At 38.5% G+C, this 21025-nt stretch overlaps 3 protein-coding genes across 3 annotated transcripts; 2 read left to right on the forward strand and 1 right to left on the reverse strand.

Annotated features, from left to right (window-relative positions):
* The first annotated feature begins 2998 nt into the window (after positions 1 to 2998).
* Positions 2999 to 4009, forward strand: LOC110096348. The gene is made up of 3 exons (XM_020822248.1): positions 2999 to 3155; positions 3258 to 3678; positions 3835 to 4009. The coding sequence occupies exons 1-3, from the start codon at positions 2999 to 3001 to the stop codon at positions 4007 to 4009; spliced, it is 753 nt and encodes a 250-aa protein (XP_020677907.1).
* Positions 4010 to 8628: 4619 nt separating this feature from the next.
* LOC110096334 (pentatricopeptide repeat-containing protein At2g13600) lies at positions 8629 to 12047 on the forward strand. The gene is made up of 2 exons (XM_020822221.2): positions 8629 to 11585; positions 12001 to 12047. The coding sequence occupies exon 1, from the start codon at positions 8798 to 8800 to the stop codon at positions 11519 to 11521; it is 2724 nt and encodes a 907-aa protein (XP_020677880.1). The 5' UTR covers positions 8629 to 8797; the 3' UTR covers positions 11522 to 11585; positions 12001 to 12047.
* A 6364-nt stretch (positions 12048 to 18411) lies between these two features.
* On the reverse strand, positions 18412 to 19425 carry LOC110096349. The gene has a single exon (XM_020822249.2). The coding sequence runs from the start codon at positions 19423 to 19425 to the stop codon at positions 18412 to 18414; it is 1014 nt and encodes a 337-aa protein (XP_020677908.1).
* Between the last annotated feature and the right edge of the window lie 1600 nt (positions 19426 to 21025).

The raw sequence follows: 21025 nt of genomic DNA on the forward strand, positions 1-21025 counted from the left end.
TTGTAGAGAATGTGATCGTTTGTAAGCTATAATGCATTCTATGAATCATTTCTACTCGGTGAGGTTATCTTATTTCTTATTTTTCTGATTTTTGCATTAAAGAATTACTGTGTTTTTCCTATGCTACTATTTATGGGCGGAAACAGCCTGCGAGTTATGCATAAATATAGGGTTTTTTTAATAAATAATTTAATTATACATCAAATATTTAATAAATCAATAAATGAACTTAGATTTTGGTTGGGACAGCTTCCTAACTGTTTTGTGAAACTATTATAGAGAAAATAATTATTTAAAACTATTGTAAAAAACAATTTTTTAATATATTTTTTTTTTAAAGTAATAAATTTATAATAACCAAGTAAAAATTAAGGTTGAAGTTTTAAAAGCAAAGCAATAAGATAGTTGTCACAAATAAAATCTAAGGATTTTTTTGATGACTTTCTTATTATTTCTTAAAGTAGCTTTCTAGTACAATTTTTTTAATTTTTGTACTAAAAAGCTATTTTAAGAAACAATAAGAAAGCCGTTCCAAACGAAACCTAAAAATAATAAAAAAGCAATCCCAAACGAAGCCTAAATGATATCTATGCCTTTGCTCATAATCAAAAACATATTTAATGGCCCCTTGACATTGGAAATAATCCATGAATAAATAAATGCATTAATTTTCTTCTATATAATAAAGGCCATACAAAGATAGAGAATATTTTTAAATCCTCTTGATAATCAAACTGATATATTCTCAAAAAAAAAAAAAAAAAAAAAAAAAAAAAAAAAAAAAAAAACAAAAGTATCTTGATCAAGCACGAATATTGAGGCGAAGTTGAACCGGAAACTTTAAAAATTAAATTTGGGAGCTCCCGAACTCCGATTTCAGCGAGCTTATAGTCAAACTGCGCATCACGGAAATACGAACCCAATGAAACCAAATTTAACTCGATTCGAGAACAAATCAAGCACCTGAAGTATTGTTGGAAAGCTCATACTGCAATTTGAGTTACCAAACGGTCTCTGATTTTAACGAGCTTATAGTCGAATCGAATTGCTCGACGAGAGGAATCCAACGAGCCCAAGATCACCGAATTCTGACATCGTTAAGACCTTCAAATGTCAAACAAACGGTGCACGATCAAGGGATTCAATATCGACCATCCATTTGACCACTTCCTATTTGCCCTTGATCTCACACCTATTTACGAGTTATGCCACTCCAGAAAATCTATAAATAGACCCCTCATTTCTCAGAGGGGACCGATAGCAAGAAAAAGAAGAGAAGAAGAAGAGAATGAGAAGGATAATTAACTCCTCCTCGACCACCGCCGAAGTTCCTTCCGTCGCCTGAATAACGTCGGAATTCTGCAGGATATTCAAGTGACGTCAGAACTCTACACAACTTTGTAACTGAATTTCAATTCAAAAGAAATTCATTGTAATCTGATCGTCCTAACTTGTGGGACGAATTAACCTCTTGCATCTCAAACGAAACTAGTGGAACTTTTCAACTTGGTGTGGCCCCGTGATTTTTGCCCTTTTTAGGGTTTTCCACGTAAAAATTCTGGTGTTCTTTTATCTTCTGTTTATGTGTGCTACATATTCGTGCAACGCTCGGATGAAAATTTTCTAACTCTACCGCCGCGTATATTCTAGCCCACAACAGTTTGGCACCGTCTGTGGGAACCACTATCCCACGACTTCAAGTATTGCTATGATGGTCAATAGGTGCATCATTCGTATCGTTGGAGCTTCTCGCTCCAACTCCCGTCAGTCCAGAAATTAGTCTATTAATCATAGACGCCCAATGTCTGCCTCTTTTCATCTTGGGGAGCAGAATGCTGCCGGATAAGGAACCTCGGGACCTTCTTTAGAAGAGAGAATCCGAAAGATAGAAGAATCTCAGAGTGAGATCCTTCAACTCCTGCGAGAAAATCGGCAACCAACACTAGCACAACGGGAGGAAGTTCTTCTCGCTCAGGATCCACCACGGGTTGAAGATGTTCAATTCAAACATCTTCAAATATAGATTCATCTTCCTCCACCAAGAAGACATTCGCAATCACGACAGGATAACAAACTTGCTGATACAGCAAGTTCTACACATCCTTCTCCCTCAACTCGATAGCCTCGCGTTCTCCCAAATCTCCCAGAAGACTTAGCCCAACCACACATTGTTGAACTCCCTCACAATGCCCTGAGTCATGAACTACGAAGGTTGGTACGGGAAGAGTTCCCCTAAGAGGATGTGAGGTAAACTCTCCGACAAAAGGACTTCCAGGAGTCATCACCTCTAACTGAAGCCATTCTTCAGCATCCCATTCCGGTTGGATTCAAAGTACCCAGCATCGAGTCTTACGATGAAACGTCTGACCCGTATGAGCATATCGACAACTATAGAACCATTATGCATATCCAGTGAGCCTCGGACGCACTCCTCTGTCAGGTCTTTCCTGCCACCCTTAAAGGACAGACTCGAACGTGGTTCTATTCGCTTCCGTCCGGGACAATCCCCTTTTATCAAATTGGCCAAAGCTTTCGTCGAACAGTTCGTAGCCAATCGAATAATAGCTAAAGACTCTTCCCATCTCTCTGGGATCCGTCAGAATGAAGGAGAATCATTAAAGGAGTACTTTTAGTGATTTTTCACTGAAGCTCGACCAATTTCTGGAGTTGATCCTGAACTTTTGAGAGGAGTCTTTCTCGGAGGCCTTCACCCTTGCCCCTTTTACTCGGCACTCATACGCGACACCGTTCCTTCATATGCCGATTTGATTCATCGTGTAGAAGCTCAATCTCAGCAGACGAAGTCATAAACGCTCATAGAAAATAGTTTGAGCAAATTAATGGGAAGTACAAGGGTGCATCAGGGATAGATAATTCATCATCACAATGAAAGAAGCAAGGGAAGAATAATCTACCTCATAGACCTTCATTGCCATGCCGAGAACCTCGACAAGAGAATGAGTACACTCCACTCAATACATCTCGAGCAAATATATTAATGGCTGTCCGAGATCAAGATATAGTGAAATGGCCGCATCCTTTGAAGCCGAATATAGGAAATCAAGATCAGTACTGCCACTTTCATCGTAGTCATGGCCACACTACCGAAGCCTGTAGACAACTCAAGGAGGAGATTGAAAGGCTTATCCGTCAAGGTTATTTTCGATAATTTATTCAAGATTCACCTACCCGAGAGGAAACTCGTCCCGCTAGGGGGCAAAATTAATAACCAAGGCCACCGGTGAATAATCGAATAGTAGTTGGTGAAATCGAGAGAATCGCTGGAGGCCCCTTTTTATCTGACCATGTCTTTTTGGCTGTAAATGAAAATCCAACTCCAAAGAAGGCTCGTATAGATTACTCTATCACTTTTGACGATTCTGATCTGGAGGGAGTAAAAACCCCTCATCAAGATCCGTTTGTTATCAATACAGGCATAAGTAACCCATGTTACAATGTCAAAAGAATTCTTGTGGACAATGGAAGCTCCGTAGATGTCCTGTTCTATTCCACTTTTCTCAACATGGGTCTCTCAAGAGAAAAGCTTCAACCTGCTGCAGGTCCTTTATATGGATTTGATAATCGACCTGTACGAGCTGAAGGGATAATCAGTCTCCCAGTCGTACTTGGAGAATTTCCTCGACAGTCTACACACTCCATTCAGCTCATCGTTGTAAAGTTAGAATCATTTTACAAGGCTATCTTTGGGAGGCCCATCTAGTTAATTTTTGGATTTGTCTCCTCTATCCCTCACCTCAAGCTGAAGTTTCACACTAAGACAGGAGTTAGTGTGGTATGCGAAAATCAACAAATAGCACAAACTTGCTATCTCAGACAGGTCAAGTCACGTCCAATGATTACCTTGAGCATCGATGACTTTGATCTCCGAAACGAGGATATTCCTCAGAGAGCTTCCCCTGTAGAAGACCTTACTGTTGTATCTATCTCTGAAGAACATCCTTTGAGGAAGGTGCAGATTGGATCACTTGGTCCTCAACAATTATCTTGAAGGCATCAAAGTCCTCGATGCTCAAGGTAACTGTTGGACATGACTTGACCTATCTGAAATAGCAGGTTTATGCTATTTGTTGATCTCTGCATACCACACTAACTTTTGTCTGGGTGTGGAACTTTAGCTTGAGGTGAGGGATAGAGGTGACAATCCCAAAAATCAACTGGAGGGGCCTCCCAAAAATAGCGTTGTAAGCTGATTCAGACTTTACAACAATGAACTGAATGGAGTGTGTAGACTGTCGGGGAAATTCTCCAAGTACGACTGGGAGACTGATTATCCCTTCTGCTCGTACAGGTCGATTATCAAATCCATACAAAGGACCTGCAACATGTTGGAGCTTTTCTCTTGAGAGACCAATGTTGAGAAAAGTGGAATAGAACAGAATATCTACGGAGCTTCCATTATCCACAAGAATTCTTTTGACAATGTAACGTGAGTCACCTATGCCTGCATTGATAACAAGAGAATCTTGATGAGGGGTTTTTACTCTCTCCAGATCAGAATCGTCAAAGCTGATAGAATGATCTATACGAGCCTTCTTTGAAGTTAGATTTTCATATACAGTCAAAAAGACCTGGTCATATAACAAGGGGCCTTCAGCGATTGTCTCGATGTCACCAACTGTTATTCGATTATTCACCGGTGGCCTTGGTTATTGATTTTGCCCCCCAGCGGGACGAGTTTCCTCTCGGGTAGGTGAATCTCGAATAAATTGTCGAAGATAGCCTTGATGGATAAGCCTTTCAATCTCCTCCTTGAGTTGTCTGCATACTTCGGTAGTGTGACCACGACTATGATGAAAGTGATAGTACTAATCTTGATTTCATGTGTTCGGCTTCAAAGGATGCGGACATTTCACTATATCTTGATCTCAGACAGCCATTAATATATTTGCTCGAGATGTATTGAGTGGAGTGTACTCCTCCTGTCGAGGTTCTCGTCATGGTAATGGAGGTCTAGGAGGTAGATTATTCTTCCCTTGCTTTTTTCGTTGTGAGGATGAATTATCCGTCCCTGGTGCACCCTTGTGCTTCCCATTAGTTTGCTCAAACTGTTTTCTATGAGCATTTATGGCTTCGTCTACCGAGATTTGAGTTTCTACACAATGAATCAAATCGGCATATGAAAGAACGGTGTCGCGCATGAGTGCCGAGTAAAAGGGGAAAAGGCCTCCAAGAAAGACTCCTCTCAAGAGTTCAGGATATACTCATGGAATTTGTCGAGCTTCAGTAGAAAATCATTGAAAATACTCCTTTAATTATTCTCCTTCATTATGACAGATCCCAGAGAGATGGGAAGAGTCTTTAGCTATTCTTCGATTGGTTACAAACTGTTCGACGAAAACTTTGGCCAATTTGACAAATGAGGGGATCGTCCCGGACGGAAGTGAATAGAATCACGTTCGAGTCTATCCTTTAAGGATGGCAGGAAAGACCTGACAGAGGAGTGCATCCGAGGCTCGCTGGATATGCATGATGGTTCTATAGTGGTTGATATGCTCATACGGGTTGGACGTTCCATCGTAAGACTCGATGCTGGGTACTTTGAATCCAACCGGAATGGGATGCTGAAGAATGACTTCAGTTAGAGGTGATGACTCATGGAAGTCCCTTTGTCGGAGAGTTTGCCTCACATCCCCTTGGGGGAACTCTTCCCGTACCAACCTTCGTAGTTCATGACGTAGGGCATTGTGAGGGAGTTCAACAATGTGTGGTTGTGCTAAGTCTTCTGGGAGATTTGAGAGAATGCGAGGCTGCCGAGTTGAGGGAGAAGGATGTGTAGAATTTGTTGTATCAACAAGTTTGTTATTCTGTCGTGACTGCGGATGTCTTCTTGGTGGAGGAAGACGAATCTCTGTTTGAAGATGTTCGAATTGAACATCTTCAACCCGTGGTGGATCCTAAGGGAGAAAAACTTCTTCCCGTTGTGCTAGTCTTGGTTGCCGAATTTTTCGCAGGAGTTGAAGGATCTCATTATGAGATGCTTCTATCTTTCGGATTCTCTCTTCTAAAGAAGGTCCTGAGGTTCCTTCTCAGGCAGCATTCTGCCCCCCAGGATGAAAAGAGGTAGACATCGGGTGTCTATGATTAATAGACTGATTTCTGGACTAACGGAAGTTGGAGCGAGAAGCTCCAAAGATATGACTGATGTGCTTGTTGACCATCGTAGCAATACTTGAAGTAGTGGGATAGTGGTTCCCACATACGACGCCAAACTGCTGCGGGCTAGAATATACGCTGCGGTAGAGTTAGAAAATTTTTGTCTGATCATTGCACGAATATCTAGCACTCACAAACAGAAGATAAAAGAACACCAAGATTTTTACGTGGAAAACTCTGAAAAGGGGAAAAACCACGGGGCCACGCCTAGTTGAAAAGTTCCACTAGTGTCGTTTAAGATACAAGAGGTTGATTCGTCCCAAAAGTTAGGACGATCAGATTAGAATGAGTTTCTTCTGAATTAAAATTCAGTTACAAAGTTATGCAGAGTTTCGGCGTCACCTCAATATCCGGTAGAATTCCGGCGTTATTCAGGCGGCGGAAGGAACTCCGGCGGTAGTCGAGGAGGAGCTGATTCTCCTTCTCCTTCTCTTCTTCTTCAATTCTTTTTCTTCTTGCTTTCGGTCCCCTCTCATGAGAAATTAGGGGTCTATTTATATATTTTCTGGAGTGGCATAGCTCGTAAATAGGTGTGAGATCAAGGGCTAATAGGGAGTGGTCGAATGAATGGTCGATATTGATCCCTTGATCTTGCACAGTTCGTTAGACATTTAAAGGTATTAAAAATGTCAAATTTTGGTGATCTTGGACTCGTTGGATTCGTCTCGTCGAGCCCTTCAATTCGACTATAAGCTCGTTAAAATCAGAGACCGTTTGGTAACTCAAATTGCAGTATGAGCTTTCCAACAACACTTTGGGTGCTTGATTTGGGCTCATTTGGGCTCGGATCGAGTTGAATTTGGTGTCGTTGGGTTCGTATTTCCGAGATGCTCAGTTTGACTATAAGCTCGCTGAAATCGGAGTTCGAGAGCTCCCAGATTTAATGTTTGAAGTTTCCGGTTCAGTTTCGCTTTGTGATTTCGTTGCTTGGTCAAGATATTTGATGAATTACATTAATATTATATATTTCAATTAATTATTATTTATGATGAATTTTAATAATAAAAATTTTTATCAATTAAATCATAATAACTCCATTATATAAAAAAATCATTTTTTATTATTTGAGAAATTAACATATGATACTCCACAATGAAACACTGAAGATTCGTTTGGATGTGTTTTTTTACTGCTTTCTCTAAGCAATTTAATAAAAAATTTTATTCTAACTAAATTTATTCTCTTACCGCCGCGAATATTCCAGACGCAAACAAGTTCGATAAATATTTATCCTAAAAGCTGTTTAAAAAAAAAAATAAAAATTGTCCCAAATGAAACCGAATATTCAAATTTGGCGATATAAAAATTTCTAAACATGAAAAACAAGAAGACAAGTATCATTGGAAGCCTACTTTGAACGGAAAACAGGAGAGACAGCAAGAAGAGGACAAACACAGAACCAGCCATTTCCTTCATCTTAGTAGTCTCTTAATTGTAATCTTGTACAAAGTTCTCTCTCCTTTGCATGCAGAATAATAGTTGCGCGTGTTGCTTAATTTGGCCGTCGACGTTTCAGCTTTCAGCCATGAAAGCTTTGTTTTATAAATTTCTAAATCGGTTAAGTGTGATGTATTAAATTTTCATATCTTTCTATTAATAATCTTCTTTATTTCTATTGGTAAAAATATCAATTACATGTTGAAATATTCTAGAAAGTTTGATCATATATATACTAAAAATATTTGAATTTTTTTTTAGACACCCTAATTATGAAATATAAATGTTTGTGGTGGCAGTCGTAATAACTGATGATGAATAATATTTTACGATAATTATTTTTAAAAAATATTAAATAAAAATAAGTTGTTTTGTTTTGTTTTTTTACTAAGTATGATATTTTGAAATAAATAAATATATTTAAAAAAAAATCTCAACTAAACCTTGAGGGGGAAGGGTGTCATAATTCCTAGCGATTGGAGGATGGGAGAAAAAAATGCGAGATATTTTGGAAGGGAGGAGAAAAATTTTTAGGCTTATATATTTTAGAGAGAGAGAGCATGAGCAAAATTAAGTGAAGTGTGAATCATAATATAATTATTTTTATTCTTTTATTAATCCTTTTAGTCCTGATTTTATATTTAATATAAATATGAACTATTATTAAATTAAAAGTTTATCATGATAAATAAAAAATTTTAATTTTTTTTAAATCAATGCATGCAATATAAGTTGAAGTGATTTACTATAAAATAGAATTAGAGAGATGATATTTTAATTGTTTATGTTAAAAAAGAAATATTTGATTATATTAATAATAAAATGTTTATTTAATTGTTTTAGAATATGAAATATATGTGTCATAAATTATAATTTTTTAATTATCTTATTTTTTTTCTTTTTAGAATAAAAAATTTAAATAAAATTTTTGTAAAGTCTCAAGCACAAATAAAAAAATATAAAAAATATTAGAAATATTTAGTTTATGTTCTCATAAGAAAAAATTTTGGGCCCTGCCCTTGCCCGAGTGAGTGTGTGTGTATTTTGATGATGCATGTGCAAAAACCCATTTTATTTATAAAGAAATTCTAAACAAAATATTATTTATCGTTAAAGGAAGATAATACAACGAGGTGGCGGATTACTTCCAGCTATAGCAAACAGCATTAATGGCTGGAAGCTGGGCATGAGAGCCACCTTCTCCCGCCAATTCTGCTCCCCTTCCCTCTACACTGGTCGCCTGAATCTTTCCTTGTTCTCTTTGACTCACTTAATTCCGTTATGCTGCATTCCCACACGAGCAGATCAGTCTTCTCCAGCCACCAATGTCTCCAAGAAGCCCACCCGACCCTTTTACCTCCTCCACCTCAAGGCATCCGCCTCTTCCTCTATCGTCCATTCCGTTCAAAGCCATGCCTTCAAAACTGGTTTCCTACACGACCTCATTATCTGCACCTCCGTGCTCAAGTCGCTTGCCGAGTTCGGCGAGGTCAACCGTGCCCGCAAACTGTTCGACGAAATGCTCATAAGAGACGTGGCTGCCTGGAATGCCATGATTTCGGGCTATGTCCGAAATGGGCTGCTTCTTAAGGCTCGGCTCCTCTACCAGCTCATGTATTCTTCTTGCACAAGGCCAAATTCGGTAACTCTCTCAGTTTTACTCCAACTCTGCGGCGATTTAGATGATCAGATGCTTGGGAGGTCTATTCATGGTTATGCTTACCGGCATCTTGAGTTGGAAGATACTTTCTTAGGTAACTCTCTCATTGTTTACTACAACAAGTTTGATGATATCAAAGCCTCTGAGCGTGTTTTTGAGAGCTTGGCGAGGCCAGATATCGTTTCATGGAATGCTATGGTTTCCGGGTACATGACATCAAGCTCCCCTTGGAGTTCTTTGGAATTGCTCTGGATTTTGAGAAATAAGTGTTTTCATTTAGATCTTATCACCCTGGAGATAGCACTGCAGGCTTGTTCGAGGATAGGCAAAGATGCAATTTTTGATGGGGTGTTAATCCATGGGCTTCTAATTAGATTGGGATTTAAAATGGATCTTTATGCACAGAATTGTCTTCTAATTATGTACTGTAAATGTGGAATGGTGGCGAGCGGGCAGTCTCTATTTGATACAATGGAAAGTAAGAATTTTGTCTCTTGGAATATGATTGTCAGCGGTTACATTCATATCAATTGCCCATTTAAGGCCTTGGATTTATTTTTGCGTGCTCTCGCATATGAAGCAGAAATAAGTTCAGATTTGTTGGTGAGCGCTTTACAAGCTGTTAGGTTAATGGGAGAGCAACGAAAACTTGTCATGTTCCTGCATGGCCTGGTTATTAGAATGGGCTTTGATTCTGATATTTATATAAGTAGTTCATTTATTAGTGCTTATGGTGGCACTGTGGAAGTTGAATGTGCTCGTAAATTCTTTAATTGCATTTTGCCTGCAGGAAATCATAGTACAGTTCTATTTAACTCCATGATTTCAGTTTATTTGCATCATGGATATTTCTCTGAAGCAGTAGAGCTCACCAGGAAGGAATTCTTTTATGATGCTGTATCTATTGTAAATATTCTTTCATTGTGCATCGCGAAGCTTGGTTTAAAGGTGGGTAAAGCAGTTCATGGATATACAATTAGGAACAAGTTTGAATCTGATTTATTTATTTCCACATCATTGTTGGAACTATATATCACTTATGGGGTTCTACATACTGCTTTCAAGATATTCTTATTGATGCCTGATAGGAACTTAGTGTCTTGGAACACAATGATAATTGGCTGTGCTCGTCTCGGAGTTCCTTGGGCATCTTTGAAGCTTTTTTATGATATGCTGCAAAAGGATGGTTTTTTACCTGATGCAACTTCTTTGGTGGGAGCCATTGAAGCGATTTCTCATAGAGGAATTGAAAATGAGAGAAAATTCATTCATGATTATGTCATTAAGAGTGAATTTATCAATGATGAGTTTGTTTCTACTTCTCTGATATGTATGCATTCAAGAGCTCATAATTTTAGTAAGGTGAAAATGGTTTTTGACAGAGCTCGCAAACTCGGCATAGTTACATGGAATACAATGATAGCAGAATATTCTCATCATGGTTTGATGGACAGAGCTATCTCAACCTTTGGTCGAATGAAGATTAATGGTGTCACACCTGATTCAGTTACCATGCTTTGCCTTCTTCAAGGTTGCATAGCCAGTGCCTCTCTAAATGGCCTTGCTTTGGTTCATTCAATTATTTGTAAATCTGGTTACCACGAAGATGTTTATGTAGGGTCTGCATTAATAAACGCCTACTCAAAATGTGGTGAATTGAACATGGCATGGCTGGTTTTTGATAATATGGTTTTGAGGACAATAGTCTCATGGAATTCTATGATGCTTGGCTATGGCATTCATGGAGATGTGCAAGAAGCAAGCAAACTCTTCTTGAAAATGCAAGAGTCGGGCTTGCATCCCAGTGCTGTTACTTTTCTTGTTCTCATTTCTGCCTGTAGCCATGCAGGATATGTGGAGAGGGGCATATATTATCTTGATCTTATGACAGAGGCTTACTCTTTACACCCAAGAGAAGAACATATATCAAGCTTTATTAGTCTTCTTGGCCGCGGAGGATTGGTTAAAGAAGCAAATGAGTTATTGGATAGGATACCTGAAGACCATGGAGTGTTTGCCTGGGGAGCATTTATTGGAGCTTGTCGAGTTCAAGGTAACATGGAATTGGGCTTAAGTGCAGCACAGAAGCTCTTAGTAATGAAGCCATTGAATCCGGGGTACAACGCACTTTTGTCAAATATACTTGCAGAATCTGGAAGATGGATAGAAGCTTCTCTTACTAGAAGTAAAGCTGATGAAGTGGGATTCAGGAAAGAGAAGGCCTGGAGCATGGTGCAGACTTTGGTGTGACTTCTGATTATAAGAGAGTGGATTGTCTCTATAGATTGTTCTATGTAGACTTCTTGGCTAAAAGGTATAATATATGTTTTAAACTATGATATTTATCCGTTAATTTCCTCTTTTTATCGTTCACCTCAGGCCGGATGGTTAAGTTTAATCAAAACATTAAATATGGGATCTTCTAATGGAATTAGGAAAAAAAATCTTGGCAAATATTAAATTTAGGTGATATTTTATTTAGTGACTGTTGGGGATGACGAGTAAACACCGCAATGACGAAACAAGGAAGAAAGTAAAAGTAGCAGAAAAAATAAAGGACACCGGGATTTAACGTAGAAAAATCCAAATTAGGGAGAAAAACTAAGGAGCCATACCACGCTAAGAAACCTATTATGAAAATGGGGAGAAATAAGTACAGATCTCTATTCTCTCTCGCTCTCTCCTGCTCATCTTCTCACATATACTGTTCTCAATGTCTAACATACCAGGAAATGCAAGAGAAAATCAATTATAGCCACAAAGGGACGCAATCCTTGAAAAAAACGAGAAAGAAAACTATAAAGTTCGTCTCGCAGCACTGTGGCGCCAGTTTGGGGTGCTGCGGCGCTTTCGCCTTTGTCTGATAACACTGAGGTGCTCAAACTCTTAGCGTTGCGGTGCCAAATCCCGAGCGTTGTGGCGCTCTGCTCTCTATCAATCAGCGGTGGGGCTCTCGGGAACACAACATTAGGGTGCTCTACTACATAAAGCTGGGGCGTTCTACTACATAGCGCCGGATCGTTGTTCAAAAAAATGTTTTTTTCCTAGGGCGCTCAAGTACACCTAAACCCAAGCAGCAGGTAAGCTCGCCGCACCTCCTAGTAAGCACGAGAAATTTGAGGTCCAAGGCAACAGAACAACCCGATTGATCAAAGACAATATGTTATGTGACATGAAAAGGTAATCTTAAGTTATTAACAATCAGCAACTATTTTGTTTTTGCTAATTTTTAAATGCTAAATATATTGATGCCATTTCATTCTACGTACATTTGGCAATGCCTTGAATTAAACACATTATATTTAACAGAATACACACATATTTGTAACATGCAAAAACAATCACATTAGCCCGCATTGTATATCCAGATGTATACCTTGAGCCGAGTTGTTGAGACTCGAAAGGTTAAGGCTAGTAGACTCGCTGAAAGCCAGGTTGTATTGGTCAAGAATTGCGATGGATTCACTAGAATCACTTTCCCCAATCTGAGAAGGCACTTTTCCAGCCCAAGGAATCACTCGCCCAGCCTTGAGTGGGCACTTACTCAAGCCTACGGAGTCGCTTGCCGCCTTGCCCCAGCCTAAGGAGTCACTCACCACGTTATTTTGTCATGTATTTTTTATTCATTTTTTGTGAGATACAGATATAACTTCTTATATAACATTCAAAATATTATAAATATAGGATAAATTATTACGTGAGGAGTCTGGACGTAGAGTTAAGTAGATACTTCAACAAAAACATGACATCTGTCTTTTGTACACAATGTGTATAAATTTGTACATATTGTATACAACTCAGGGGTGGAACCACCTATAATTTTCAGGGGGGGCAAACGTATAAATAAATGTTCGCATATATGTCGGGGGACCAAGGGGGCAGTGCCCTCTGCCAGGGTTCGACCTGCACGGTCAGGTCACGGGGTCAAGGGGCAGCGCGCAGGTGCCCCTGCGGGGCTTTCCGGGGGCTATTTACTATTTATATTTATATTTGGTTCATCATTCCCTAACAATAACACATATATACAATGTATTTAATAATATTGGGGGCATTTGCCTAAAGACCATAGTATTTTAACATTTTTAGGGGGAGGGGGGGTGGTGCAATTACCTAAAAAGCCTTGTCATAAAGACTAAAAATTACCTAAATAAGAGTATAATAAAAAAAATTTTGAGGGGGGCAATTCCCCCAGCAACAAAGGGGTTCGGCCCCCGATACAACTGTATAAACAATGTGTATTTATGTATATAAGCTTATATACACTATATACATAAAAACAGCCAGCAGTGGCAGATTAGCTTTCTCTGTTCTAAATCGAGTGAAAGTTTAATGGTTATTAATTGTGAGCGAAGCTTTCATGATCGATGACCATCCATCATAGAGCTCGATAGAAATGGCAAAACTTCAAAAAATGATTGGCCTTCCGATAATGGAAAATTTTTGCACACAAGTGCTAATTATTACATTCAGACCTCCTTTTGATTCGACTTTTTTTTTTTTTGCCATTCTCTGTTTGTAACGGCAGAAATTTTTTTTGTGTGTTGTTTATTTGTGACACTTTTGCATAAATGTTTTTTAAGGAACTTTATTTTTGTATTGTTTTCAAAAGTTTTAGTTATTTATGGCTCGTTTGTTTCCACGGTATTTCTCCGTTTTTCTTCTTTTTTCCGTTTGAAACTGGAAAACGCAGGCTTGGAAGATATTTGGATGTGTAGCAGACTTTTTTAAAAACTCCATTTTTGTATTGTTTTGAGAAGCATTATTTATTAGCTTCTCCGTTTTAAAAAGACCTTTTCTCCTATTGGTGTTTTTTATACCGTAACGGAAAAAATACCAAATGAAGCCTTACTTCTATGTCAAAAAACTCTGTTCTCTCAAACAACAGTTTTTAAAACTACCTTTTAAAAAAGATAGAAGATAACCAAACCAAGCCTCAATTAGACCCAAGAGTATAACTGTATGGTGCTGTTTGTAAAAGGTATCAACTAACCCATAAATGGAGTTAAGACCTCATATCATCTTAGCCCATAAACTAAGGTCAAATTAAAAAAAAAATCAAATTAAAAGTTTTTTTTTGGGGGAAATTTGGGGCAAAAGCCCATCAATTACTATAAAAAGATTACAAGTAAAAGAAGAAAAACCAACATAAGAACAACAAAACTCTTATGTAGGAAAAGATCAAAAAAAAAAAACCCCAACTATACCACCCAAAATTTTACATCAAAAAGAAAACTATAAGCTCCAAAATGGTAGTAAGTAAGGAATTCCAAAAAGATTCCCGCCAGATGAAACGATGACCCTGATCTTCAGCACCGGTAAAAAGAGATCCAAAACCTGCACAAAGAAACACAGAGCCTGCTCCCGGGCTAAACAGGCTGCACTCAGAGGGATTAATAAGGAAACAAGTCGTAATCCTGGTTGCCCAGAGGCCGTCCGAGAGATTACAGGGAGCTTCATCATTGTACAGCCAGCCCAAAGCCACCACGAAGGGACCAGCCAACATGCCAAATTCCAGCACAGAAACAGTAGATAATTCCAGATAATCAGCAATACAGCACATCCAGCGATTGCCCCATTTAGGCCAAAATTTCTTGAAAGTGAAGTTTAAGGGAATCATAGTATTTCCATTTGATCACTTTAGCTCTAATAGCCTGAATAATCACCACTTTTAGTTCAGAAATATTCTTCCTTAAAGACGCAAATTTTCTCCCATTTCGTTCCCTCCAAATCCAGTAAACAATCACAGAAATAGTAAGATAGCAGAATTGCAACTCAAAACTGCTAAAATGCCTAATGCTGCCCAGAAAATCATAGACCTGATGCAAGTTCGGTCTAAAATAGAAACTTCTAAGAGGAGGTAGAAGGGCAGAAAGCAAACTGAAGGTGTAATCGCATTCAAAATACAAATGCGCATGATTTTCCCAGTTAGCGTCGCAGAAAGAACAAGAAGAAGCTACAGGAATCCCTTTAAGAATAAGTAAATCCGCAGTCTTAAGCTTACGGTGCATGGCCATCCAAGAATAAGATGCATATCTCAACGCATACCCTTTATGCCAAATAAATTTGGCCCAACCAATATCCTCCAGATTTGAATAAAACAGTTTAGAGAAAGTTTTATTAGTGGGAGAATCCACCCCATCCCAGCTAATACAATGAGCCAATGAGCTAAATTCAATCTTCATGACCATGGAAGAAATGTCATCAGGAATTGCCAAAGGAAGGTTCCAAGAATTATTGGCCATAACATCAGTAATCATCAGATTAGAGAAATGGTGAGGGCAGGAAAGCTCAACCAAGGCTTTTTTGTTGCACCACGGGTCCCAGTAAAAAGAAAAATTGCTATTAAAATTCACAACCAAAGAAATATGCTCTCTAATTTCAACGGCTTTAAGGCAGCACAATTTCCAAAATTTAGATGCAGAGGGAGGATATGGTTTCCAAGGGGAGCAGAATTTCTCCCTAAACCAAAGCCCAAGGATGTTGTCTGAGTTATACATCCTAAAAATAAAAGAACAGGCCAAATTATGATATAAAACATCAAAACTGGGTAAACCAAGTCCACCTTTGCATTTAGGTGAAGCAACCGTATTCCAAGAAATAAGATGCAATTTTTTATCTTTGACATTGCCAAAAAACAGAAATTTGGCACACATTTTGCTTATACTTTTGCAACAAGCTTTAGGTATGATACTTCCACGGATCCAGTAAGCAATAGTATTGCTTATAGTAAACTTTAAAAATTGAACTCTACCCGCAAATGATAAGAATTTAATCTTCCAGCCCTCAAGCAGTCCAACAATTTTATCAATCAGAGGTTGAAAATGAGACATGCGCAGTCTGCTAGCCGAGATTGGCAAACCCAGATAAGTAATAACCTCAGCCACATTAGAAATGCCAAGGCAACCAGCTAAAGTAGAGACAAGAGAGGCATTGACACTTTTAGAGAAGATCAAAGTGCTCTTACTAGTGTTAATAAAAAGGCCAGATACCTTAGAAAAGTAATGCAATATATCCTTGAGAGCAAGGGCATTATCCCTAGAGGCCTTCCCAAATACCAAAAGATCATCAGCATACATCAGGTGAGTTAAAATACAATTACTATTAGGAATGCCTTTAAAGTGAAAACCCAGATTATTTTCCAAAGAGGAGGATAGTGCATCCATGGCAATACAAAACAAAAGTGGAGATAAGGGACAATCCTGTCTCAAGCCCGAAGAAGAATTAAAGTATCCTTCTAAAACCCCATTAATAGAGATAGAGAAATGTACATCGGATATGCAACCTTTAATCCAGTTAACAAAGATGTCCGGAAAACCTTTCTGAGTGAGTCTATGAAGCAAGAAAGAACGAGAGACAGAGTCAAAAGCTTTTCTCACATCAAGTTTGGCACAGAAAGATCCCTTACTACTTTTGAAATCCTGCAGAATCTCGGAAGCAAGAATGATGTAATCAGTAGAACTTCTCTTAGCAACAAAACCAGACTAGGATTTGTTAATAATCAAGGGCAATATAGGCTTCATCCTATTAGCAATAATCTTGGCAACAATCTTGTAAAAAACATTACACAGAGAGATAGGACGATAATCAGAAATAGAGTTAGAATGAGTACCCTTAGGAATGAGAGTGATTATCGTAGATTTGGCCCCTCTAGACATAAGCCCAGTGGAGAAAAAGTGTTTAACAGCCGAGCAAAGTCTATTCCCGGAAATCAGCCAGGTTTTTTGATAAAAAGCAAAAGAATAGCCATCAGGACCCGGAGCCGAGGAAGCCACTCCCCCAAAAACCACCTTCTTGATCTCATCATTAGTAATAGGAGCAATTAAAGCAGCTAAAGCAGTAGAAGGGACAGTGTTACCAGTCGGAATGTTGTAAGAATTTTGCAGAGGAGGGGCCGGTGCATTAAATAGAGACTGGAAATGGTCCACAAGAGCCTTAGAAATCTCAGCATGAGAGGTAAGGATGCCAGTGTCAGTAATAAGCTCTTTAATCATATTCTTATTGGTTCTAGCTCTGATCTTGGCAAACAGGAAGCCAAGATCATCCTCTCCTTGTGACAACCAATATGCCTTAGCTCTTTGGGAGATCCAAGAAGACCAAGCAACATGGGCAAAAGCCAGTTGCTCATTAGTGTTCTTAAGTCTGATGTTCAGTTCCGAGCTAAGAGGATCAGTTTGAATTTGCTCAAGGCATAAAGCTTGTTGATTTTTAAGATGCATAATGTTGTAAGAAAGATAGTTGGAAGAGTACCAATTCTTCTTTTTAATAGCATTTTTTAGAGCAGCCAGACTATCATAAAGAGAAGCAATTGGGGAGGCAGCAAGAGGCCTATCAAAAGCAGTGAGCAATTCATCCCAAAAGATATCAAAGCTAAGCCAAAATTCCTTAAACATGAATCTAGAGGCCCCTTTTTTATGAGAATTGGCATAAAGAATAATAGAAGCATGATCCGAACCTGAATGGGAATCCACTTTATAATAAGCCAAAGGAAAAAGATCCAGAAAAGAAGGGTTAATCAGCATACGGTCTAATTTGATGTGAATCGGATTATCCGACCTCTGATTAAACCAGGTGTAATGTAGACCAACAGATTTGAGATCAAGCAATCCAGATTCAAACATAAAGGAGTTTAATTCACCACGTCTTGAGCTAGAAAAAGAGTTACCACCAGCCTTTTCCTCATCAAATCTATGACAGTTAAGATCTCCCATTAAGAGCCAAGGAGAATCCATATAAGCCGCAATGTTCAAAAGAGAATCCCATAACTCCTTCCTTTCTTCAACAGAATTAGAAGCATAAATAATCGTGAGGTAAAAAGGGGGCAAGCAGCCCGAATTAACAGAACCATGAATAACCTGAGAGGAGGAGAAAATGGGATTGAAAAGCAGAGAGGAGGAGTCCCATTTTACCCAGATACGACCAGGAGAAGAAGAAGTGAAATTATGACAGCTGCTCTCATTCTCAAATAAAGAATGAGTGTATTTGAACCAATCATTATGCAGAGCATCAGGCTGTATTTTAGCTTCTAAAATACAAATAAGCTTCAGATTAAACTTCGAAATAAGATCTTTGCACATCTTAACTTTACCCGGGCTATTAAACCCCCGCACATTCCAAGCACCCAAAGGAGGCAGGGACATAAATTATTTGTGGGATTTGGCCTTCTTGGCCGATTTTGCTTTGGCTTTTTTAGGAGAGGAAGTAGCTTTAGAAGAAGAAGATGAAGCCTTATGAGTCGAAGGCTTCAGAATGGTCTCCATCACAGTTTTCGAAGAGGAAGAGGTTTCCTCTTCAATTACTTCTTCATCATTAGGATCATCTTCCGGATTGACAGCAGCGTCTAACGGAAGAGCTTGAAAACTGTTAGCTAACAAGACTTGTGTGGGCTTCAGGAGAGTATTAGGAAGAGAATGGTTAGCTAAGAAGGAATCAGCCTGAGGGAGATTGAGGTTAGGTAGGACAATGCTCTTACCCGAAGGCAAATCAGGAGGTACCTTAGAGCTAGACGGCTCTAAATTTGGTTTTTGATGAGGTTTTTCATGAACGGGTGGAACCAAAGAAACTTTCTCCCTGGAATTGCTAACCGCACGAGCGGCAGGTCCCCTACTTTTACTTCTTCCTCTAGTCGGCGGCTTCTGAGGAATCAAAACTTTAGGAGTTGGATTTTTTGGGCATAAGGCAAAGGAGTGAATAAGAGATCCACAACCTTCACACCTAGTCGGTTTCCAGTCATAAACGACCTTCAAGTTTATATCTAGCCCATCAATTTCAATAGGGATCTCATCAGCTAAAACCGAATTTTTATCCACCTCCACACAAACTCTCGCGAAGGTGAGCCTCGTTCTTTTGGCAGTAAGAGCGTCAACATAAAGGGGAATACCAATGTAACTCGCGATTTTGGAAATACCTGACGGGGTCCAGAGGGCAAGAGGAAGGTTGACAATTTTGATCCACAGAGGAATGGCCGCAGACTCATCTCTTTTAGGTTGAAACTTAGGATCCCATCTCTGTAAGATGAATGGCTTGCCAAGCAGAAACCAAGGGCCACCCGCTAGAACCATATCATAGTCCTCCACAGCAGTGAACTTGAGAAGGAAGAAATCATCCACCAGAGAGATTAGAGAAAGATCACCTTTGAGCTTCCACGCCTTTTCCATGGCCAATCGAAGTCGCTCGTAATATGGTCTTGGGCCAAGAGAATATCCCACAAGAGATAGATTCCAAAGGGTCTTACCTTCAGAAAGGTCATTCGAGACAAAAGAAAGTTTTAAAAGATCTAAATCAAATTAATATTTCTTTTGGAATAATTTGTTTACTATTTTCTACAATAATTTTCTGGCATAAAAATATTTCGAAAGCAGTGAAAAATAGTGACTTAAAGCTGTCCGAAGCTTAAATCATGCTAGCTCTAGGAACCAGATGCGGAGCCCTGGTAAAATATTTTACATGTTTTGCACAAAAATGTTTATGTCCATTTCAACAAAACCCATTCCAAGAGGTTAAAACTTACAAAGAACCTCTTAAATTGAGAGTACAAGCTCCATCTTCCAAGCAATGGAGAAGTGGAGCTCTCAACCCCGTTGTATATGTATCAAGCTACGTCAACATCAAAATTAAAAAATTCAGGTTTTATTTGGGACGGCTTTATTAATGTTTTTAAAGTAATTTTTTTAGTAATTTTTCTACTGAAAAAATTGTTTTAAGAAGCATTAAAAAAACCGTCACAAACAAAGTCTTAACCATTCAAATATCGGTCGGGATTCCGTACTTCTACCAAAGTTATAAGTTCTGAACCACAAAATATAACGAAAAAAGAAAATGTGACAGCAAGGCAAAAGCTTTGCAAGCCTTCGCCAAATACTGGGTCATCATGGTTAAAGGACAAAGGTCATAAGACTTTCTTGTAAATCACCTTCAAGTTAAGGTTGTAGGTTCCATCTCTGGGCATTCCTAGTATCAATATGATCTAAAAATTCACATGATTAAGTGCAAATCTTGAGAAATACAAAATTAAATTGGGACTATCTTAAATCAAGCACTCAAAGTATAATTATGAATTTTATGATACAATTGGAGGATCAAATGATTTTTTTAGTATCATATGTTTGAAGTAAGAATAAGCGTCTCAATGAGAATAACCCAGTGTGCTTAAAATTGATCAATTTTGATGTAGTTAAGGTGCTTAAATGCATTACAAATCTAATATAGTAAATGAGATCATCATAGGTCAACCGAGGGAGTATTTGAAGATTTTGACAAAAATAACCGAAATATTATTGAAAAAACTTAAAATAAACTCCATTTTGCTAATAAAAAAAGACTTGAATTTGGAGAAACTTCACAATTTTAAACAATCCTAAAGCTCTCTTGTTGATAATTTTCTCCAATGATCATTGTGACCAGACTATCGTCTGATCACCATCGACACCAATAATGTATTGGCCAACCACATTAAGCCCTTCACAACTAATAAGGTTGATGTTTTTGACTGCTAACAACATTGACACTCATATCACAAATAATGGTGATGTTGGTCGTCGACACCAATATTAGCATATGTCACCACCAATAAGGTTAACACACACCATCTACACACCCACTTATGCTAGGTAACACCAATAAGGTTGTCATACTTCATTGTCACTAACATTGATATATGTCAATACTAATAAGATCGATAGGATGTGTCAATACCAATGCCGACACACATTAATGCCAACAAAATGTCATTATCCATCATGCCACCTATCTTGATGT

Source organism: Dendrobium catenatum, unplaced genomic scaffold (assembly GCF_001605985.2).
Source record: "Dendrobium catenatum unplaced genomic scaffold, ASM160598v2 fragScaff_scaffold_864, whole genome shotgun sequence".
In the NCBI taxonomy this organism is placed as follows: Eukaryota; Viridiplantae; Streptophyta; class Magnoliopsida; order Asparagales; family Orchidaceae; genus Dendrobium; species Dendrobium catenatum.

Bases quoted from the DNA above. Each gene is read 5' to 3' on its own strand.
- LOC110096348 (XM_020822248.1), top strand. From the start codon at position 2,999: ATGGCTGTCCGAGATCAAGATATAGTGAAATGGCCGCATCCTTTGAAG. The intron at 3,156-3,257 runs GTTATTTTCGAT...ATAATCGAATAG, and splicing joins TGAAAGGCTTATCCGTCAAG to TAGTTGGTGAAATCGAGAGA. The intron at 3,679-3,834 runs GTTAGAATCATT...TTGCTATCTCAG, and splicing joins ATTCAGCTCATCGTTGTAAA to ACAGGTCAAGTCACGTCCAA.
- LOC110096334 (XM_020822221.2), top strand. From the start codon at position 8,798: ATGAGAGCCACCTTCTCCCGCCAATTCTGCTCCCCTTCCCTCTACACT.
- LOC110096349 (XM_020822249.2), bottom strand. From the start codon at position 19,425: ATGGAAAAGGCGTGGAAGCTCAAAGGTGATCTTTCTCTAATCTCTCTG.